We start from the raw sequence: 20,904 nt of genomic DNA on the forward strand, positions 1-20,904 counted from the left end.
GCACTTTTAAATGTTCAAGAATAATGTATGAAAACTCAAATGTTTAAAGTTGGATGTATGCCATATTTTAGGGCTTATAGTTTTTTAAAGCTCGTTTTATAGTTTAAGTCAGAAAAGGTAAGCTTATTTCCCTGTTTCCAAAGGATTGAGGTGATTCTCTATTTTTTCCCACGAACTAGTCTACTTCAGCAAAACAGTACACCGTGTGCTATCTTCGCCTCCTGGGAAACACGACATGTTCAAGTTTGCTAGAAAGAGATAATGATCGCTTTTAGCCACACACCTCACTGTAAATTCATCGGGATATTGGTCTAGACAGAAAATGGCGGCGGGGGGTGGGGTGGGGGTTGGGGTAGGAGAAATTCCTCAGTTTAGGATTAGAAATGAGCGATGGATGGCTTAATTTAAGGTTAGTTGTAGAACCACTGGCCTCCAGCTGTGTATTTCTGTCATTTACATTTTTCTCACAAAGAGATTTCACAATAACAAATTTACAGAACCGTCCTACAGTAGTTTTAATATTCTTAAATCAAAAAAAGGCGATATTTTAAAAGCATTTGCTAGAATTCTACAGCTGGTTTACTTAAAAAGAATAACCACCCCCAAAATCACTGCTCTCTGAATGTTCGTCCTTGCCATCTTATTTTGACGCAAATAGAACAGCGTTTTTAGATCCGACATTTCTGTGTGGTGCACACACGCCGTTTTCTATGAATTTTCCCACCTCTGGGAAATGCATTTCCGAAACGTGTAATTGTTGTGTAATAAGCCAAGTGGAACTATGACGCAATAATCCCCTGCAAATTGCCTTACAAAAATGATGTCATTTGGCGCAGATGCAGTCAATTTTATAACAGGTAGCTATGGCAAGGCTTCCTCCCCGTCGTCGCAGATTCCCCCACCCCCACCGTGGCGTTCAAGATGCAAAAAGACATTTTCGGGGCGTCCCAATCCTCAACTTGTCGAGGGTGGGCGCATCGCGGTAGCTTGAGCCCACCGCTCGTGCAGACTAAGCGGGACCGCTGCGGGGAGACAAGCACCACCGAGCGTTCCCAGCCCCGACGGCGACGGCACGAGGGAAACCGCGTTGGGCCGGGCCCGCAGTGCAGCGCCCGGCCGCATTATTCCCTCGGCGGGGCCCGCCGGCGTGGCCAGCCTGAACGTGGGGCCCCGCGGGCGTGGGACAGCCCTGCCCCCACCCCGCTCCCACACCCGCTCCCGCTCCCCCGGCGCCGGAAGTGACGCGTGCTGGCTGAAATATGGCGGCATTGGCGCTCGACCAGGGGGAAGGTAAACACCCTCCGGGCCGCGGCCCGCGCGCGGGCCCCCTCGAGGCGCCGATGGGGGCCGAGGGCGCCACCGAGGCCAGCTTTCCAACTCTCGTCTTCCCGCCCTTCGACCTTCCTACCCGCGTGGCAGGCTTCCGCGTTGCGACGACGGCGCATGGAACCCCCTGCCGGCGGGCCCCGCCTCCCTGGGCCGGCCCCGGGCGGCTCCCGCGGCCCGCAGGGGGCGCGCGGCCCGGAGCGGCCCCTGGCTCGTGGCCTCGCACGCTCCGCCCCTTGCCCGCCCCTTTCCCGCCTTCCTCCACCCCCGGCGTGGGTGATCCTGAGGCTCCGCGCGCTTCGGGGCAGAAGCCCGGAGACGCCGTCGTCGACGCCGCTACCGCCGGCGCTTCTGCCGCTGCCCGCGGCCCCCCAGCCCTTTCCCCCGCCCGTGGCCCCGAGTCGGCCCTCCGGCCGAGCCCCGCCGGGCGCCGCGAGGCCCCTGGCGTTGGCAAGGCCGGGCCCGGCCCCGACGCCGCGCCGCCTTGCGCCGAGCCCGACTGTCTCGACTCGCGACTCAGTGCTGTCTTCTTTCCCAGGACTGGTTCCGAGGGCCCCGCAGGCGCGCAGACTCGCCCCCCGCCGGAGCGCCCCGGCCCGGCCCGGGAGCGGCCCCTTGTAGAGGTTCGAGGAGCCTGCCGAGTGCCATCCCGGCGCCCGACCGCCCACCGCCCGGCCCGCCGGCCCGCTTCTTCCTGATGCAGACTGCCGTCCACTAGAGGTTGGACAGACCCCCGAGGTGCGTAGCCGCCCCTGGCCCTCCGGCCTGTAAGAGCCCGGGCTTCGTCCGCGGCCCGGCGCTCGGCACGGATTCGGTAGCGTTTTCTGCACAGACCCGAGTCAAACATTTGGTAGACGCCGGGACCTAATTTGTCTTTGAGTTTACTTAAATTGTTTGAAATATTTTTTTTAAGGAGGGGGGAAAAAAAAACGGAAGAAGCATAATTCAGCCATTTTTTGCAGCACACAGCTGCAGGTACCATGATTATTTTCTTCCTACCCGTTCCTTCCCTTTAAAAATTCTGTTTATGCCTGAAATAGAACTATGCGAAATGCGAGGCATAAAACGTGGAATCAGAAGGTCTGGGTTCGACTGGGTGACGCTGAGAAAATCGCTTACCGAACATCGGTTTCTTATCTATGAAATCTAGGCAGTAATAGCCACATCACAGGGTAGTGAGGACTATATGAGGTCATATACGTGAAAATAACCTATAGCTGTAAAGTGTTGTAAAAATGCAAAGCGATTTTTTAAGTAACCCTTGCCAGAGTGGTTAATGTTGTAGTGGCTAACTGTTGCTGCCTCTTTTTTTTTTTTTTTCCTGTATTATAAGTATAAGCCATAAGTATGGAATAGCGAAGCAGTGCTGTGAATCGACTGGATATATAATAGTCACGTTGCTTGGCCTTCCTACGAAATGCTAACTGCTTATTTAAATAACGGTATTCTTTAATTCAAATTTAACGTTACTGTAGTGCTTTGCTTGTCATTTTTCTAGGCCGCTTATGCCCTTTTTCTTACTCGGAATATTTATTTAACACTTGATGTTTAGTCTTACGTATTTTCCGAATTTATTTTTGTTTATCTGATTTAATGGTAACTTAGAAAATGCTTTTAAGATATATACTCTAATTTTAATGGTATTTTTCATATCTAGGGAACAGGATACCTGAATATATCTACTAATTTGAAAATTGTTTTTTAAGAGCTTACAAATGCATTCAGATTTCTGTAATTCTTAACAAAATGTATAGAAATTTTCAACTTTTTGACAATGTAATAGTGTTTATACAACATAAATCTCTTTTTAAATCATCAGCACTTAGTAGGTGCTTAGAACCAGTTCTTCAGTGGGAATTGCACTCTATTGCTGATTTAACTTAGGAATAATAGAAGAGTAAATATTTGTGGCTTGAGAAATTGGATTTATTATTTGTCAGAACTAATATATGTGTGTAACAGATCAGTATGGAATAATTCCTACTGGGTACATCAAAAATGTAGTATGGTTTGGCTTAAAAATGGTCCACAAAAAGTGAAAGAGAAGCATTTATCATAGTATATTGTTATTTTTAGCCAACAAATGGTTTTCTGAGTTTTTTCTGAAATGTTTTATTTTATAACCCAATACCAGTTGTTTTTTAGAGTATACTTTTGTGTTTTGTAAAAAGAAAGATATGAGCGGGCATGATTAAATTAGCAAATGGAAGAGCCTGTTTTAATGTGCTAGCTTTTATACACTGGACTTATCATTTGTCCTGAAGATAAAATTTTGGCAAATCACTGCTTTATTGGGAATTTCAAGGTTTGACCTTCTCTCTGCCTTGATTTGGGTTATCTGGGGCTAAAATCTTGGAACCAGGGCTGGCTTGGCTTCATGGGTGTTCAGAAGGGCCCTGAAGTTGGTGTAATAATCTGCATGTAAAACTGGCATTGTACAATATAAAGGTGAATGGTAAAATTCATGCTAATTTAAATTTTTAATTTTTCTTCACTTAGAACGCATTAAACAACAAATAAAAAAACACCATGACAAGTTGAGAGAAACCACAGAAGAAAGGAGAGAGCTTTTTATTTTAGTACCTTTAACATTTTTTTCCTGCTTTGGGATAAGGGGGCCCAAATTTTCATTTCACTTGGACCCCCCAAATTAGCTTGCCTGTTGTCAGCTTGCCCTTCACGTTTTAAATATTTTAAGAGTAAATAACATTAACTGGGAGAGGAATGAATATTTAAGGGGTTGAATTAATTTATTAGCATATATTCTCTCTGAACTGGAATGCTGTAGTTGGTGTGGGGTTTTTTATTGAAGAGAACTGAAAGAGTCATTGGTGAAGCATTGTAGGATACTGGTTAAACACAGGCTCTGAAGTGGGGCAGACCCCAACTCCACCACTTAAGAATCATAGCCTTGGGCAAGTTCCTTAACCTCTGTGAGCTTTTGATTCTTCTCATCTTTAAATTGGGGATGGTTACAGAACATGGAGCGTTATGAAGATTAAATTTATTTCTTCATCCAACAAATATTAAGCACTTATTATGTGCCAAGTGCTGTTATTTCTAGGTTGTGAGGGATACAACAGTCAAAGCAAAACTGGAAAAGAGAAAAAAAAAACATAAAAAGCAAACTAATTAAGGAAAAAGGCCTGTTATCTCTATTTTAATATACTATAGAGGAAAATAAAGCAGAAAGGGAAAGTGAGGATTTCTGGTTGTGGGGGCGGGTGAGGTTTTTGGTTTTTGGGGGTTTTTTTGTTTTTTTAAAAGATGGGGTTTGGGGAAGGCCTCACTGGAGTAAAGACTTGAAGGCAGCCATATATATCTGGGGATGTAGTGATCAGGCAGAGGGAACAGCGAGTGTAGAAGCCTTAAGGTGGGTGTGTGACTGTTTCCAAGAAACAGCAAAAGAGGCCAGTGTATCTGGGGCAGGGTGAACAAGGGGGGAGAGTAATGGGAGATGATTATTATTACCATCTTAAGAATGGTTGGAGGGGCTCTCATGGTTCATCTTTGCTGTGGGTATATGTTGTACTGCTACTGGTCCAAAAGTGGAAGGCCTTTTCAGAATTAGAAATTTTTACTTTGGAAGAAACTAGAAAAGGCAAGGTATTTCCTCAGATACTCTGTTTTTAATATAAGGCCTTTAAAGTTCATCTGGCTGAATCATTGAAGCAAATAAGAACAGATAGAAAATTTATTCCTTTGTCTCTGATAAAATCATTGAATTTAGTTAATGATTTTACACCATTTAAAGATTTGCAGTAAATCTGTACCAGAACATCAGGACCTTCTGAAAGATTTAGTTTGATTGTATAATTCTTACAGAGAATTAGAATGTTAACATTATAATGTTGATGATTTGTTAGGATATAACTTAGAAGATTTGGGGTTTTATTCCCCAATAGAGGCTTTTCCTAGAATTCTCACTGGATCCAATCTCTAAAGGCTAGGGAAGCTGTTTTCCATGACATCACTCTTGGACTACTACTGCTCGTACTGAGGAATAGGCAGAGGAGCATTAAATGAAAATCTTCTGATGAAAAAATAGCATTGAAGTAGGAGTGATTTTTTTCTTGCAAGGTTTCTTGTATTATAGGACGATTAAATGCTAAACATACCTGAAAAGTGAAGTAATTTGGGTAATAGGTGCCAACCTGGGGCTGGAGAACCCAGAGCCTTCCTAAAAGCTTAAACGGTCATTTGCAATTTGGTACTGAGTTATAAAAACATTTAGATAGACAAGAAAGAATTTCCAGTATTAAACAAATTAAAGTTATGCAGCCTTTCCTCCCATATTAAACTGAGTTGTTTCTCAATTTGAATAGTGTATCCAAGAGTAAAATGACTGCTAATAGAGCTAATACAGTGAGTCTGTTTTTAAAATTTTCTTGCCTTTTAGATTGAGAAGTTAGCCACTTTGAGATTGCCGAACTTAAAATTTTTTCTTTATAAGTTTCAGAAATGGTGAGAAACTTTATGACTCGAAATTAATTCTATTTTTATCCGTAGTAAGCCTTGCATTTTCTTTTCAGTGTGTGAGTATGGGATTTTCTGCATTAGGCACCAACTTTGGTAAGCTACCTGTTTGAGGATGAAGGTAGTATGAAATAATTTAAATTTTTCATTGAAAAGAAGTATATCAAGCTGTGAGAATCTAGCTTTTGTTCCAAATGACTTAGGATTTTGTATGAATTTTTAAGGACCTTTGGGAGGAATGTGAAAACATTAAATTAATGCTTATGGCATAAACATGGAGGTTAATTTTGAAACATCTTGAATTTTGCCTTCAAATCGGAATGGCAGCCTTCTAACTGAAAAGGAAGCATTTAATTTCTTTGCCTTTAATTTCCTGCCCAATTTTACCCCTACCAGACTTCTTTCTTTCCTGGTCACTAGAGAGTTTGAACTGTTAGAAATTTCTGTGATATAAATAGCAGTAATAGTCTTCCAGGGCAGAGGTAGGAAGAGTATGTTTTGTGTATATGCATGTGTTGTCATTGATCTCTTGATCATACCATCAGTGGTACTCAAACCTTTTGGTCTCAAGACCTCATTATTCTCTTAACAATTTTGGAGATCCTAAAGAGCTTTTGTTATGTGGGTTTTATCTGTTTTTATTTGCCATAATAGAAATTAAAACTAGAATATTAAAAAACCCATTACACGTTAATCTAAGTAGCATTTTTGATGAAAATTAAATGTTTTCCAAAACCATATAAAACTTGGTGAGAAGATCTAATTTTTACCTTTTTGCAGATCTAATTAATGTCTGACTTAATGGAAGACAGTGGGCTTCTTATCAGCCTCTGCATTTAATCTGTTACCATTATCACACGTAGCTTCTGGAATACACTGAGAGAATGAAAGTGAAAAAAACAACTTTTAAAATTATTACTATGAAAATAGTTCCGACTTTGTGGAGTCCTTTAAGGGGATGAGGACCCCATTTGTCCCTGGACTACACTTTGGAAGTCGCTATATTAATCATTCTTATGTGTAGAAAATACGAGGCTTTCTTTTTTTTTCTAATCAGCGCCAAGTTGATGAAACAAGACAAACTCTTCAATATTTCTTTTCTAGTAGTGTATGTCTTGTCACTAGTTTAAGTTGGTTCCGCTTTTGAAAAAAACCAGCCATTTGAAATTCTGAAGGCCAAGTGTCAAATATATATATATGTGGGTTTATAAACCTTGATTTCCTTTAATCTGATGGTCCATTTTTGAAAAGTGAGGATACAAAATTTCTGTACATTGAACATTTTGTATGTCAGTAAATCTCTCTTCTCAAAGCCCCTTAATGGATTTTTTTCACCATCCTTCATTGATTTATAGTTCTTATTTGAGCTTAGTTTTACAGTGATTCATTTTTATGATTATTTATTCCATAAATTGCTATAATTCTTACAGAATTTTTATGCATAAGTTTTTATATGTTTTTATTTTTGTATTCTTATACTTTCCTTTCTCCAATCGATGTTTTTTATTTGCTTATATATGTGTTTTGTGTTTTTATTTTAATTTAAGCCTCACTTTTTTTTCCTTTTCTTTGTAGCTTCCGGGGTATGGATTGTGAACAAGTTGGTTTTGTTTCACGTGTTCATTTGTAAGTTTGGTTGTTTGATGCCTTAAGCATTGATGTAGATCTGTGCTGTCCAATAGAATATAATACAAGATATGTGTAATTTTAAATTTTCTCATAGTCACGGGTGTTTTTTTTTTTAAAGTAAAAAACAGGTGAGATTACTTTTAATATATCTTATTTAATCCATTATATCCAAAATATTATTTCAACATGTGATCAGTAGAAAAATTTGTAAATTGAGATAATTGACCCTTTCTTTTTTGTACTAACTCTTCAAAATCTGGCATCCATTTTATACTTATAGCACATGTCAATTTGGACTGGCCACATTTCAAGTGCTCCATAGCCCTGTGGCTAGTGGCTTGTGTATTGAACAGCACAGATGTAGAGAGTAGCTACTCTGGTTAAGGCGGAAGAACTTGAACAGCCCACAAAAGCTGGAAAATTATACTTGTGTGATGAGAAAAAATGGGAAATAATGCCATTGCAAAATGTCCAGTGTTTTGACTACCAGTACATCTCCTAATCTCTTATAAACTTACCTAGGGAGGTGTGGGATCTGTAACAGTGATTTTGAGGGGTATCAAGTTCCTTTGGTTTTGTGAATGATAAAGGAACAATAGGCAAGAAGTGGACAATGGAAGCCAAGATTGAGGGACCTCTGGTGGAGTGCCTTGCTCTGGGCTAGGCATTTAAGTGAATTCATTTAATCACCACCGCAACTCAATAATAAGCTGGTGATGATAATTCCTAATGTGTAGATGGAAACTGAAGTCAGGAGTTAACTGAAATTCTCCAGGTCACGCAGTGGTAAGTACTAGTGAGCACTCTTAATTTCAAAAGTTTTGCTCTTTCCAACAGAATACAAATTTCTTTGTATTTTTTTGCAAATCAGATTCTAGTTTTCTCTCTCTAAATAGTTGTATGACCTTGAAATTTTTCACCTGTCAACCTTAGTGTCTTTATCAGGTTAGAATTGGCCTGGGTCCTAAGAGACTTCGCTGATAAGGCAGGTTGGGGTTTGAAGGAAGTGCTGTGGCTAAGGAGAAGGATTTTTCCAGAGACAACCAGACTCTTAAAGGGTCAGATCTATTATATTGGTTCCAGTAGCACCAACAGAAGGGGCATAATAAGCCCTAACATTATGGTGTCCTTAAGGGCCACATGCTGTTCTTGAGTCTTTACGTGTATTAATTCATGTAATCCTCACAGCACCCTTATGAGGAAGGTTCTACTGATATTGATGACTCGTTTTACAGATGAGGACGTTAGAGCACAGAGAGGGTAAATAGCTTGCCCCAAGGCCACAGAGCTGGTAAGAGGTAGAACCGGGATTCAAACATGGCACCTAACTCCACACCTGTACTCTTAACTCACTACTTCTGTTAGAGATTAAATGTTGGTCAGCTAATCACTGAGCATTTTATCATTTTCTGCTTATACACATGCTTCCCATTAAAATGTAAAATACTGCTGCCGCTCTGAAGCTGTTAGTCTTGTTGATAGATGCACCAAGCTTTTTCATGTAGAAAAGAAGTTACTGAGATGTCCCAGCTATCACAAATTAGTTTTAGAAGTCAATTTAGATCAAGTAAACTTGACAAATGCATTGCTAAGACTTGAAAAATAACTATAGTTTATTTAGTCTGCATGCCTACGTAACTGCATTATATTTCTGTCGGAGAATAAGTGACAAATTTATGACTAAAAATTTTGAGTTCATCCTGTTCAATGTTCTCAATTTTACAGATGCAGAATAAGACCAAGAAAGTTTGGGTAACTTAAAGTATAGCAATTTCTGTTCTAAAACCCTGTTAGTTAGGGACCTTGACTATAATACCAAGGAAAAACCCACCTAAGGTAGTAAAAAAAGGAATTCATTCTAAGCACGGAAGGACTACTCTTAGAACCTGGGGGCAGGAATAGAGGTTGGCCTAGCAACTGGAAAAATGAGGGTGTTGGGGAGCACTCCCTGTCCTCTTAGTTTTATTATTCTTTCTCATTTCACTGGCTTTCTCTGATACTCAACCCACGTGGCAGGCAGAAGTTGGTGCCCACAGCTGCTCTTTGACATGTTCCAGTTCTAGTTATACACAGTGCACATCTCTTTTTCCCTTTTCTAAATTCTTGACAAGAGAGAGTTCATCTTGATGCCTATTTCTCACCCCAGTCTGACCTCATGTGACCAGACAGGATCACAGAGTGGAAGCCTGCCTGCTTGGAGTCCCCCTTAGTGGGCTGGGTGCCCAGAGGAGTACCGGTGCTGTCCTTATATTTTTAGGGTCTTTTGACTCCCAGTTTACCAGTCATTCTTTTCTTCCCCCGCCCCCCCCTTCTTTGCTCTATGGTGTTTCTACCATAGTAAGTATCTGGAACCATTAGATTGCTTCTTTTGAGAAAGCATAGTTTCTCCTTTTATTTTTTTTGAATTATTAATTTTTTTATTCAAGCACAATTAACATACAGCCTTATATTGGTTTCAGGTATACAGTATAATGATTCAACAATTTTATACATTTCTCAGTGTTCATCAGGAGAAGTGTACTCTTAATCCTCTTTATTTCACCCATTCCCCCCACCAACTTCCCCTCTGGCAACCACCAGTTTGTTCTCTGTATTTAAGAGTCTGTTGTCTCTTTTTTTCCTTGTTCATTTTTTAAATTCTGCATATGAGTGAAATCATATGGTATTTGTCTTTCTTTGACTTACTTGGCATTATACCCTCTAGGTCCATCCATCTTGTTGCAAATGGCAAGATTTCATTCTTTTTTTTTTCTTTTTTATGGCTGAGTAATATTCCAGTGTTTGTATGTGCGCGCGTGTGTGATATATATATCTCCACATTCTTTATCCATTCATCAGTCTGTAGACACTTGGGTTGCTTCCATATCTTGGCTGTTGCAGATTGGTACAGCTACTGTGGAAAACAGTATGGAGCTTCTGCAAAAAATTAAAAATAGAATTACCATGTGACCCAGTAATTCCACTTCTGAGTATTTACCCAAAGAAAATGAAAACATGAATTCAAAAAGATATATGCATCTCTATGTTTATTGCAGCATAGTATCTCCTTTTTTTTTTTAAATTTTATTTATTTGACACAGAGACAGAGAGAGAGAGGGAACACAAGCAGGGGGAGTAGGAGAGGGAGAAGCAGGCTTCCAGCTGAGCAGGGAGCCCAGTGCAGGGCTCGATCCCAGGACTCTGGGATCATGACCTGAGCCGAAGGCAGATGCTTAACTGAGCCACCCAGGCACCCGCGTAGTATCTCCTTTTAAAAATTTCCTTTAGATGGAACCTTTTTCAGGAAGGTCAGTAATAGCTGTTTGAGACCTTATCAGATAGTGATAGCTGTTGAATAGAGAGGGTTACTTTGACAAGTGAAATATATGGTATTTTAGGCACTATCAAAATAACAGATTATAAAACACAAAGCAGTCTGCTCTCAAGTATATGAATGCTAATGTTCAGTCTTGTACTACTGAATCTCCATTAAATGTGACCGATATCTTGACAAGTCAGTGATAATTGGTGATCCTGAGAAAGATAATGAAGTATCAGATATTTTATCTGGTTTAACTTACTGTGTTTTCTAATTCCAGTTATTTTGAAAATTGATCATTAGTGTGATGTGGGTAGTCCTCTATTAACAATAATGTTTGATTATTCAAATACCACACTGTGTGATAATCCTTTTGTTCCCAGTACGCAGTTGTGTACATATGCCTCATATCACTTGGAAAATTCTAAGTTCTAATTCTAATTTTAAAAATAATTCAGGAAAAAAACCCAGTAGCTTACTTTCATCTTGAATGTATTAGTAAAGTTGTTCTGCCAAGCATTGCTTACAGAGTCTAAAATATTTTATATCTCTTTTCCAAATGATAAACAGCCCTCTTGTGTTCTGCCTTTCCAAAATGAAAGTATAGCTTTTGGATTAATGGAGTACTAATAAAAAACTTGATAATAATTTCACCTTGTGCATACTTTGCTGTCTTAGGTAAGTAAACATACTATGTCGTTTAATCAATAAGACTTGAAGGTAAGTTAGGGACAAACTGGGACAAGAGGCACCTAGAATGCCTCTTGGTAAGATGGGGAATACAGAAGAAAGAACTGATTGGGAGAGGGTAGAATTATGACTATTTTTAGACATGATGATTGACTATTTTTAGACATGATTTTGAGATCCAAGTGGGGCACCCAGAGGTATTTAGTGGACCATTCACCACTTGGACAGAGATGGTCAATGTGTGGGTAAAGGTAGGTAATAGGAGAAATCATGGGTTTAGATGAAGTCATTTAAGGAGACACAGTGTTTAGATGAGAAGAGGAAAGGTCTGAGAACAGAATTCTGGGGAACACCAGTGTTCATTCAAGAAAAATGAGCCCAGGGAGGAGATTGAGAAATAAGCAGCCTAGGAATAGGACAATCAGGGTAATAGTATCATGAAACTGAGCAAGTGATGAGCCAAGGGAGGAAGTCATGTTGCAGAAGGATTCTGAGAAATAGGGGCTAGGATATAATCATTGGATTTGGCAATTAAAGTTTTTTTTTTTTTAAAGATTTTTAAAAATGAACTTTCAAAGTAATAGTACACTTTTGTGACAGATAGATTAGAAAACACAGTTTAGCAAAAGGGAAAAAATTAGAGAACTGCTTGGTATTCTACCATCCCGAGATAACCATTTTTAACATTATGGTATATTATCCTTTCAGACTTTTTTCTTGCTGATTAACAAAGGGTTTTCTTTTTTTTAAGATGACTTTAGACTGGGATAACTGCTGAATCAATGGGTTAATAGATCAAGAAATTAAACATAGGGTGTCACAGATAACATATTGATGAAACAAAGTAGAAAAATACAGTGATAGCCTACTCACAAGAGTGGAGAAGTAGTGCTTTTCGCATGGCTGTGGAAGCTGCCTTTTCACTGCCAAATCCAGGGTGCAGAGGGGATTCCCGAAAGGCACATACCTCCATGCCTAACATAATGCCGGAGGCGCTCGGAGGCGCTCGTGCAGCAAGCAGAGGAGGAGGCATTGGTAATAGAGTGGGGAGATTGGAAAGGAAAGCATTTGGGAGATTGGGTCTAATACCAGAAGGTCTAAGCTGGAAAAGGATGGAAAGTAAAGTTTGGAAATGATAGGCCAAGTGAAAAGAGAGGCAAAGGTTAAGCTAGAGTGAAAAGTTGACAGTTTAGATTTTAGATGGGGACCGGTTTTAGATTGTGGTGAGACCCAGCAGGTATGGAAATACGGTTTTAAAATGGAGTAAGGGGAGAGGTTGTAGGAGTTGAGGCGGCCAGGAAAATTGGACTTCGTTGGTTTTGTACAAGTGATCTTATGTGAACATTGAAGAGGTGGAGAACATGAGCCTTAGCTGGCTGCCGAAGTTGTCTGTGAATGTGCGGGCGAGAGTCATTGATCAGGATGTGGGTAAGTGATCAGTGAGAAGGAGCAATAGAAGATGGATTTTTATCTGAGCGAAAGGCCATGTTTTAGAAAAAGGACAGTAGAAACCTAAAAGAAGACTTAGAAGGTAGGTTTAATAAGCTATCAAAGAGTATTTTTTTGTATTTAAATCCGACTGTGGAGAAAACTTTGTGACCGGCAGGAGCTGGTAGGGGAGTTTGTTGACTCTGAAGCCTGGTTCCACAGGGCACAGACTAAAGGGTGGGGAGGGAACTGGGGGATCGGGGGCGGAGCTGTGTGAGGGTGAGAGGCGAGGATAAGCGGCCCTTGGCCTGGCCAGCAGCCTGGGAGGGAGGGTAGTTGTGTGAAAAGGAGAAAATTACTTTGCTTCATAAACAGTCTAAGAAACTGAATTCGTTTATTCTGCTTAGGAGATCTCATTATCATTCCACTATCTTGGCTTCATTTCTCGGATATGCAAAAATGTGGTTTCATTCCCTTCAAAAATTGTTTATTTATATTTTAAATATATAAGCAATGTGTGATCACTTTTTTAGAATAAGGTTAATGAGGTAAGTAAAAAGGAAAAGGAGTAAACCTCAGTTTCTTGAAATCTTACCACCTGGGGATATCATTTTGGTATATATTCCTCCAGACTTTTCTCCTCTCAATGTACACATGTGTATTTAATTTTGGAAAATACACCGAGTAAACTGCAGTTGTCTGCTTCATTGTTTTTTCACATAACAATACCTAATAAACATCCTTTGTCAGAATAGGTAGATTGCTGCCATCGTTTTTAGTTGTTACAGTAATCCATTAGAGAACTACACCACATTTATTTAATAATCTGTTGGGCTTTTAAATGTTTTCCAGTTTTTTATTATAAGTAAGGCTAGAACGAAAAATCTTGTGTGTACAATTTGGCATATTTATCTGATTATTTCCTTTGGGTAAGTTCCCAGGTTTTTTCAAGGTCAACAGTGGTACTCTTTGGTTCAATTTCTTTTTTGTTGCTTTTTCTCATAATTTAGCATTTGGCTGAAAAATCCTTTTTGTGTTGATAATTTGGGGACATATTGAAATATATTTGGTGAACAGTGTAAAATCAATGGGCTAGGCATATATTGTTTGTAAGATATGCAATAGACTTTTTTCCCCAGGTAGGGAAGCCAAAAACATTAGCCTGCAAACCTTTAGATTGTCTTCTCCCAAAGGGCTTGTACATTTAAGACTTAGGCAGTGGAATTGAGATAATTATGAAAAATTGTTTAAGCTCTTAAGTTAATAATGTCTTCAGAATGCATGCAAATGATTAACACAGTTTTCTTTGATTACCTTTTTTCCAGGTGATTCATGGCAGGGGACGTGGAAGGATTCTGTTCCTCCATCCATGACACCAGTGTCTCTGCTGGGTTCAGAGCACTGTATGAGGAGGGATTGCTTCTTGATGTCACTCTGGTTATTGAAGATCATCAGTTCCAGGCCCATAAAGCACTCTTGGCCACCCAGAGTGATTACTTCAGAATTATGTTTACTGCAGACATGAGGGAGCGAGATCAGGACAAAATTCATTTAAAAGGTCTAACTGCTACTGGTTTCAGCCACGTCCTTCAGTTTATGTATTATGGAACTATAGAACTAAGTATGAATACTGTTCATGAGATACTTCAGGCTGCCATGTATGTTCAACTTATAGAAGTGGTGAAGTTCTGCTGCTCTTTTCTATTAGCGAAAATCTGCTTAGAAAATTGTGCAGAAATTATGAGACTCTTAGATGATTTTGGTGTAAACATCGAGGGAGTCAGGGAGAAGTTGGACGCCTTTCTGCTAGACAACTTTGTGCCACTCATGTCCAGGCCTGACTTCCTGTCTTACCTGAGCTTTGAGAAGCTCATGTCTTATTTGGATAATGATCATCTGAGCAGGTTCCCAGAGATAGAGCTGTACGAGGCTGTGCAGTCTTGGCTGCGGCATGATAGAAGACGCTGGAGACATACCGATACCATCATTCAGAACATCAGGTTTTGTTTGATGACCCCATCCAGTGTTTTTGAGAAGGTTAGTGCATTTGAAAGCAATAGACAGGACTCATCGTTTAGTTAAGACAGTATGTTTTTATAGGTAAGATTCCCAGGCTTGGTCAGGAGCAAAAAGAATAGTTTATAAGAATAGCTAATGGATAAGCAGTCTAATTTGTTGTAGCTTGTGCATTTAGGTTTTTAAAAACACATTTTGTGGGTGAAAGATGAACCAGGTAGGTAGTAGAGTAGTTTTGTTTTGAAAGTACTTCTAAAGTTGAAGCATAATTATTTAACCCAAAATATTCCTAGTTTGCTTTAGCTTTTCTTTACACAAAGTAATTAAATCTGAACTGGGTCAGGTTAGCTCTGTTTCTAAAAATTAATTTAAGTAATACATGCTGAAATTAGAGTTGAGAGGAGTTTTTGTAGTTTTGAATGATGTACATTAAGGCAGTTTCGTATTCCTCTAAAATGTAGTGAGTAAACATAAAATAGCTCTTGAAAAGCAGTAGGCCCTAGTGGTGATGCTTCCCTACCCTTACCTAGTTGATTTTCTTCCCTACTCTTAAGTAGTTCTGTTTTTCCCCTGTTGCACTATGAATACTAACAATTTAACCATGAAGACATGTTTATGTCTAAAACCATTGTTTTGGCATTTCTAACTAAATAGACTATAAATCCTCTGCCTACGTTGATCAAACATCCCTGTGCACATTTTACCATGTAATAGTTCTGCTACCTGAAAAATAGTCTTTCTCCAAAACAACCTTGGCCTTTTTGCATGAAAGCATATTTCATTTTTATATTAGAGTCTCACTTGTGATCCTTTCTTGCTGAAAGGAGAGAAAGCAGTTTCAGTAATTGCTTAATTGGTTTCTAATCACATGGTTACCTCTGGGGCTCTGTTTACCTCTTGCATCTTTTTTTCTTTCTAGAAAGCACACTTAAAGCTTTGGTTCGACACCCTTCATGTTAAATAGTTCTTCAGCTTTAGTTACCACACCTGGTGATTAAAATACAATATTTGCAAAGGAGGGCTGTTTACACCGTTTGAAAAATAAACAGATTTGTGCCTTCAGATAGCACTCAGCAGCCTGGCATGTTTCCCCCCCCTCCCCCCAAAATGCTGTGGAATGTCATTAACTTATACTTTCAATAGAGAACCCAATTTTATGGGATTTTATCTTTATTCTCAGAATGTACTTGATCTGGCAGACATAATTGAAACTAAAGAATACATTTCTTAATTACTTTTTGTTGGGTGACAATCGGCCCCACATCAACTATGTAAATCATTTGTCTCTGATTTGATTTTTTTCCTTACTATTGTTTTTATTGCTCTCTTTCCTTGGGGAATCCTGTTTTGTCTTTATACATTAAATGCAATTGCACTCCCACTACTAAAACAAAAACCCTCCAACTTTAGTCTAGATGGAAGTACTGGTGAAATAAATAAAATTTCTCCTTCTGTGGGACAATATGATGGAATTGTTAGCAGTAAATGATTTTTAAGTGCTGAGTGCCGAGCCTTTTTATATTCTAATTACCAGTTCAAGCTGGTCAATAGTGGCAGTGGCTGAAGTGAAAGTTAATACCATTGGGTAGTTTTGTAAATTATATGAAACATCACTTGTACCTTCTGATGGATTTTGTTTGCTTAAATAGCATAGGAGGTGGTTATTCACCACTGGCTAGGTATTGGGTAGATCTCAGAATAAAAATGTTAAGGTTTCCTTCTTGAGTTAATTTCTTAGGAAAACTTAATAAGGCCCTGGTCACAGAGGAATCTTTATTTTTTGTAATATAGTAGAAATTTTTTAGTTTTATTTTAGTAATACTGGTAAGATAAATGGAAGGTAGTCAGTGACTCTTGTCTTAGCGATGTATGAGAGTTAATGCTTGTCAAAGGAATCTGGCTTTCTCTTAAAATTCCAATAGAGTTTAACATACATTGTAATATTAGTTTCAGGAGGGATGTATGGCTTTCTAAATTTTGAAAACACTACTTAAGCAGATTTTTGAGAGCTTATCTCTAGAAATAAAACTTCATAAACCAAACTAAAATGGAAAATTGGGTTGGGAAATAAGAATTTGAACTATTTTGCACCATACTAATTTGAGGTCCCTTGAAAATACGGCCCATCTATTTTTCCTTTACTTAGTATGCTGCAGGTCTCAAACAAAGCCATTTTTTTTTTTTTTTAAGATTTTATTTATTTGACAGAGACAGCGAGAGCAGGAACACAAGCAGGGGGAGTGGGAGAGGGAGAAGCAGGCTTCCCGCCGAGCAGGGAGCCCGATGTGGGACTCGATCCCGGGACTCTGGGATCATGACCTGAGCCGAAGGCAGACGCTTAACGACTGAGCCACCCAGGCGCCCCAAACAAAGCCATTTTAATATCCATTATATACGCACGGTGACAGAAAGGGCACGGAAATAAAGACATGTTACATCTGTGCTCGTCCTTTTTTAGTACAAGAATCTACATGGGAAAAGTGTAGGCAGTTTTGATTTGTGGTTTTATCCTATAGGCTGAAATTTAGAAAAATGGAATATTGATAGGCACTTTTTATTTTTAGCTTTAAATTATTAAAAACTTATGACTTTCTAAACATGAAAAAGGATCCGAAAGAATAGTGGAATGATCACCCATAAACATATCCTGTAGGTTAATATTGTTATCATCTTGCCACATTGGCTTTAAGCTATGTAAAACCATTTCAAAGAATGTTGTAGACATTATGATACTTCATCCCTCACTGCTTGATCGAGCAGCTCATCTCCCAAGAGTGAGGAAATTCGACATAACCATAATACCATTGTTGAAATTAACAGTCATTCCTTAATGTCATGTAATAGGCACTTCATTTTCTGATTTTTCTCATTTGTCCTCTAAATGTCTTTTTTTAGCTGTTTTTTTTTTTAAGGATTTAATCAAGGTTCATACAGTATATTGGGTTATTATGTCTCCCTTTGAATCTAGAACTGTCTCTCCTTTTTCTTATGAGGATGTTCAAACATAAAAAGTTGGAAGAGTAGTATAATGGGTACCTGTGTAGCTGTCACCTAGATTCAAGAACTGTTAACATTTTACCATATTTGCTTTATCTAGATCTTTTTTTCTTTGCTGAACCTTCAGAAATAATTGCAAACATCATAATACTTCATAAAAACTTAAAAACTTCACACGCCTCTCCTACGAATAAGGACTCTTTCCTACCCAAGTTCACTGCCATTCCACCTAAGTAAATTAACAATAATATCATCTAATAGCTAGTCCATATTCAAATTTTCCCATTTCTCAAAATGCCGTAGAATGTAGTCGTTACTTATGCATTGCTTTTGGTTATCACATCTGTCTAATCTTTCTTAATCTAAAACAGTCCCCCACTTTTTTTGAGAACGATAAGATCACTGATTGTCTTAGTGTGTTCCATATTCTGGATTTATCAGAGTATTTCTTTGTGTTGGTATTAACTTAGTTCCTCTTTTCCTTATGTGTCCTGTTAACACATCTACTTTTCAGCATTGTGTTTTTTCAGGAACAGTTACAGGAAAATATTGTAATGCCAAAGAAGTCTTGGCACTTAGTAACTCTAATCAAACTTAGAATTTACAGTCTTTTTTTGTATTAGGAAGCTAAGTGGCCCGATCCTATGACTAAGGTAATCAAGAGTTTTATTCATAGTATTCTGTTAGATTTGTTTTAGAGTCTTAAAATTTCCCTCCTTTAAAAAAAAAAAAAAACCGAGAACCTTTCCATTCAATTTAATGAGATTAAAACCAGCTGAAGTCAAGATCAAAAGATTACTCTATAATAAAGAAATTAGTGTATATCTATGACTCTAGAACTGCGCTGTTCAATTCAGTTACTGCTTGTGGCTACTGAGTACTTGAAATGTGGCAAGTCTGAATTGAGATTTCAAAACTTAGGATGACAAAAGGGTGTAAATGATCTCATTACTCATTTTTATGTTGATTATAGTTTGAAATGATATTTTGGGTATACTGGGTTAAATAAAATACATTATTAAAATCAACTTCACCTTTTTACTTTTTTAAATGTGGCTACCAGAAAGTGTAAAATTAATCATTGGCTCACATTTGTGGCTCTTTATATTTCTGTTGCACAGCGCTGCTCTAGAAGTTCAAGGAGTGAGCTGTTTATTAGAAACTCTCTGAATATGCGTATGGTCAACAGCCCTTCTCACATATTAAACTCTTATGGTTTCTCAGCCATTCGAGATGTTCTGCACAGTTTAGTGTTAAATGAACTTACCTACCTAACTATTCTGTAGAGTGGCTGACGAAGTTAACTTGAGCGTGGCATCTCTTTGTCAGGATCCTTACCCTGGCCTCGGGAAAATAAAAAGCAAGTGAACAAAGCTTGGTTGGAAGGAACCTGTATAGACTTTAATTCTTTGGTAGTAACTTTTGAACAGATCTGAGCAGAGGCTTCACAGTGAGGGAACTGGGCATTCTGGCTCTCCCCAGGGAATAGCCCTCCTTCATTGTAGGGACCTGAATCTCGCCCTCTAGCTATGCCGAAATCTTGGAGTTTATTCTTCTGCAGTATCTTTCCCCCTCGTCCTCTACTTTTCTCCCCAGCTGAAAACAGTCTTAACTTTTGTACTGAGTACTCTATGGGACTGTCACCAAAGAGCTCATGGCTTCCAAATTTCCTCACGGAGTTCCTTAGAAACAATGATTCTCCTTACATGAATACCTTATATATGTCAGATTGTGTCTCAAGTGCTCTATACAAAGGTAGAGTCTACAGGTTATTTCCATTTTATAGGTAAGAAAACAGACTCAGAAAGGTTAGGAATCTTACCCCAGAACAAGTGGTATTGCTCAGAGCGGAACCCAGGTCTGCTCACTTCCCAGTCCAAGGGCTTCCTATGATAGCTGCTAGAGCAGGGAGGGAGAGGACCCTGAGGTGCAGAAGCATGCACTTAACCCTCTGGCCCACTTGGGTCGTTTAGAAGTTGTTGTATAGTCATGAAAATTCCAATGTGTTTGCATGAACAAAATATAGCCTGAGAAATTTAATGGCACTGAAAAAGGTACAAGGTGTGGGAAAACTTGCAGATGTGCAAGCCCAATTCTGGGGATTTCAATGTATAATCAAAGAAAGCTAAAAATAAATTTAAGGATCTTGTCCTTTTAATATAGTTGTTGAAGAGTTCTTAGGATTCCTTTTATCTATAGTGGATTTTTAAACTAGACTTCATTTTCAGTTTTTACTGACACAGATGTCTGTGGCGTGTTTTTTTGTTTGTTTTTACTAGCTCTGAGGGTCTTTGCATCTGTTAACAGAGATAAGGCCTGACATTGGTCATTTTGAATTTCAGGGATGTGAGGATTTAAATAGTTTAAACCTTGCTTTCTTTGGTCTTTTGGTTTTTTAAAAAAATTGCGTTATTGAAAACATTTTATGAAGTAAATGTATGTTTGGCAAAATGCTATTATACTTCTTTTGTATAAAAAAGATCTTTTTAGCAAAATTGTTATTCATTAAAATACCCATATTTTGATTCTTTAGTACAGTGACATTTTAATATTTTTGAACCTAGGGCATCTTCAGTATTGTAAATATGCATAAGGTAAAAGCATACCAGTGATCCCCTTAGAAATTGTATTAATCATAATCATAAAATCTTCCAATTTTTCAAAAGGAAAGAAAATCTTTTCAGTCCTGTAAAGATTAAAAAAACACATTTGTTCAGCTTATAATTAGGCTTTTACAGTTGGTTTTTCATTGGCTGTTCAGTAAGGGAGCAGATTATAAAGATGTATTCTGCTTTATTCCTAATGTTTTGTAAACTAGCTCGTGATATTCAGACTCCCTAGTGTGCTTTTTTCCCCTCATATATTAAATGTAATTCATCATATTCCCCCAAATTTGGATTTATGGAACTTCTTTTTAAAAGATTTTATTTATTGGGCGCCTGGGTGGCTCAGATGGTTAAGCGTCTGCCTTCGGCTCAGGTCATGATCTCAGGGTCCTGGGATCGAGTCCCGCATCAGGCTCCCTGCTCCTTGGGAGCCTGCTT

At 38.9% G+C, this 20,904-nt stretch overlaps 1 protein-coding gene across 3 annotated transcripts in view; it reads left to right on the top strand.

The window, feature by feature from the left end:
• Positions 1-1,269: 1,269 nt before the first annotated feature.
• KLHL15 (kelch like family member 15) overlaps positions 1,270-20,904 on the top strand; it is a 35,171-nt gene continuing 15,536 nt past the window's right edge. For 2 of the 3 annotated variants that reach the window (XM_031038341.2, XM_031038343.2), the window contains exons 1-2: positions 1,612-2,064; positions 14,173-14,884. In XM_031038341.2, the coding sequence (XP_030894201.1) occupies positions 14,180-14,884 (705 nt within the window). In that variant the 5' untranslated portion in view covers positions 1,612-2,064; positions 14,173-14,179. Of the gene's footprint in view, positions 1,291-1,611; positions 2,065-14,172; positions 14,885-20,904 lie in introns of those variants that run through there. The other variant, XM_081809039.1, reaches the window with a different exon arrangement.

The sequence above is a fragment of the Leptonychotes weddellii genome, chromosome X, assembly GCF_054177405.1.
Source record: "Leptonychotes weddellii isolate Sample4059 chromosome X, ASM5417740v2, whole genome shotgun sequence".
NCBI lineage: Eukaryota > Metazoa > Chordata > Mammalia > Carnivora > Phocidae > Leptonychotes > Leptonychotes weddellii.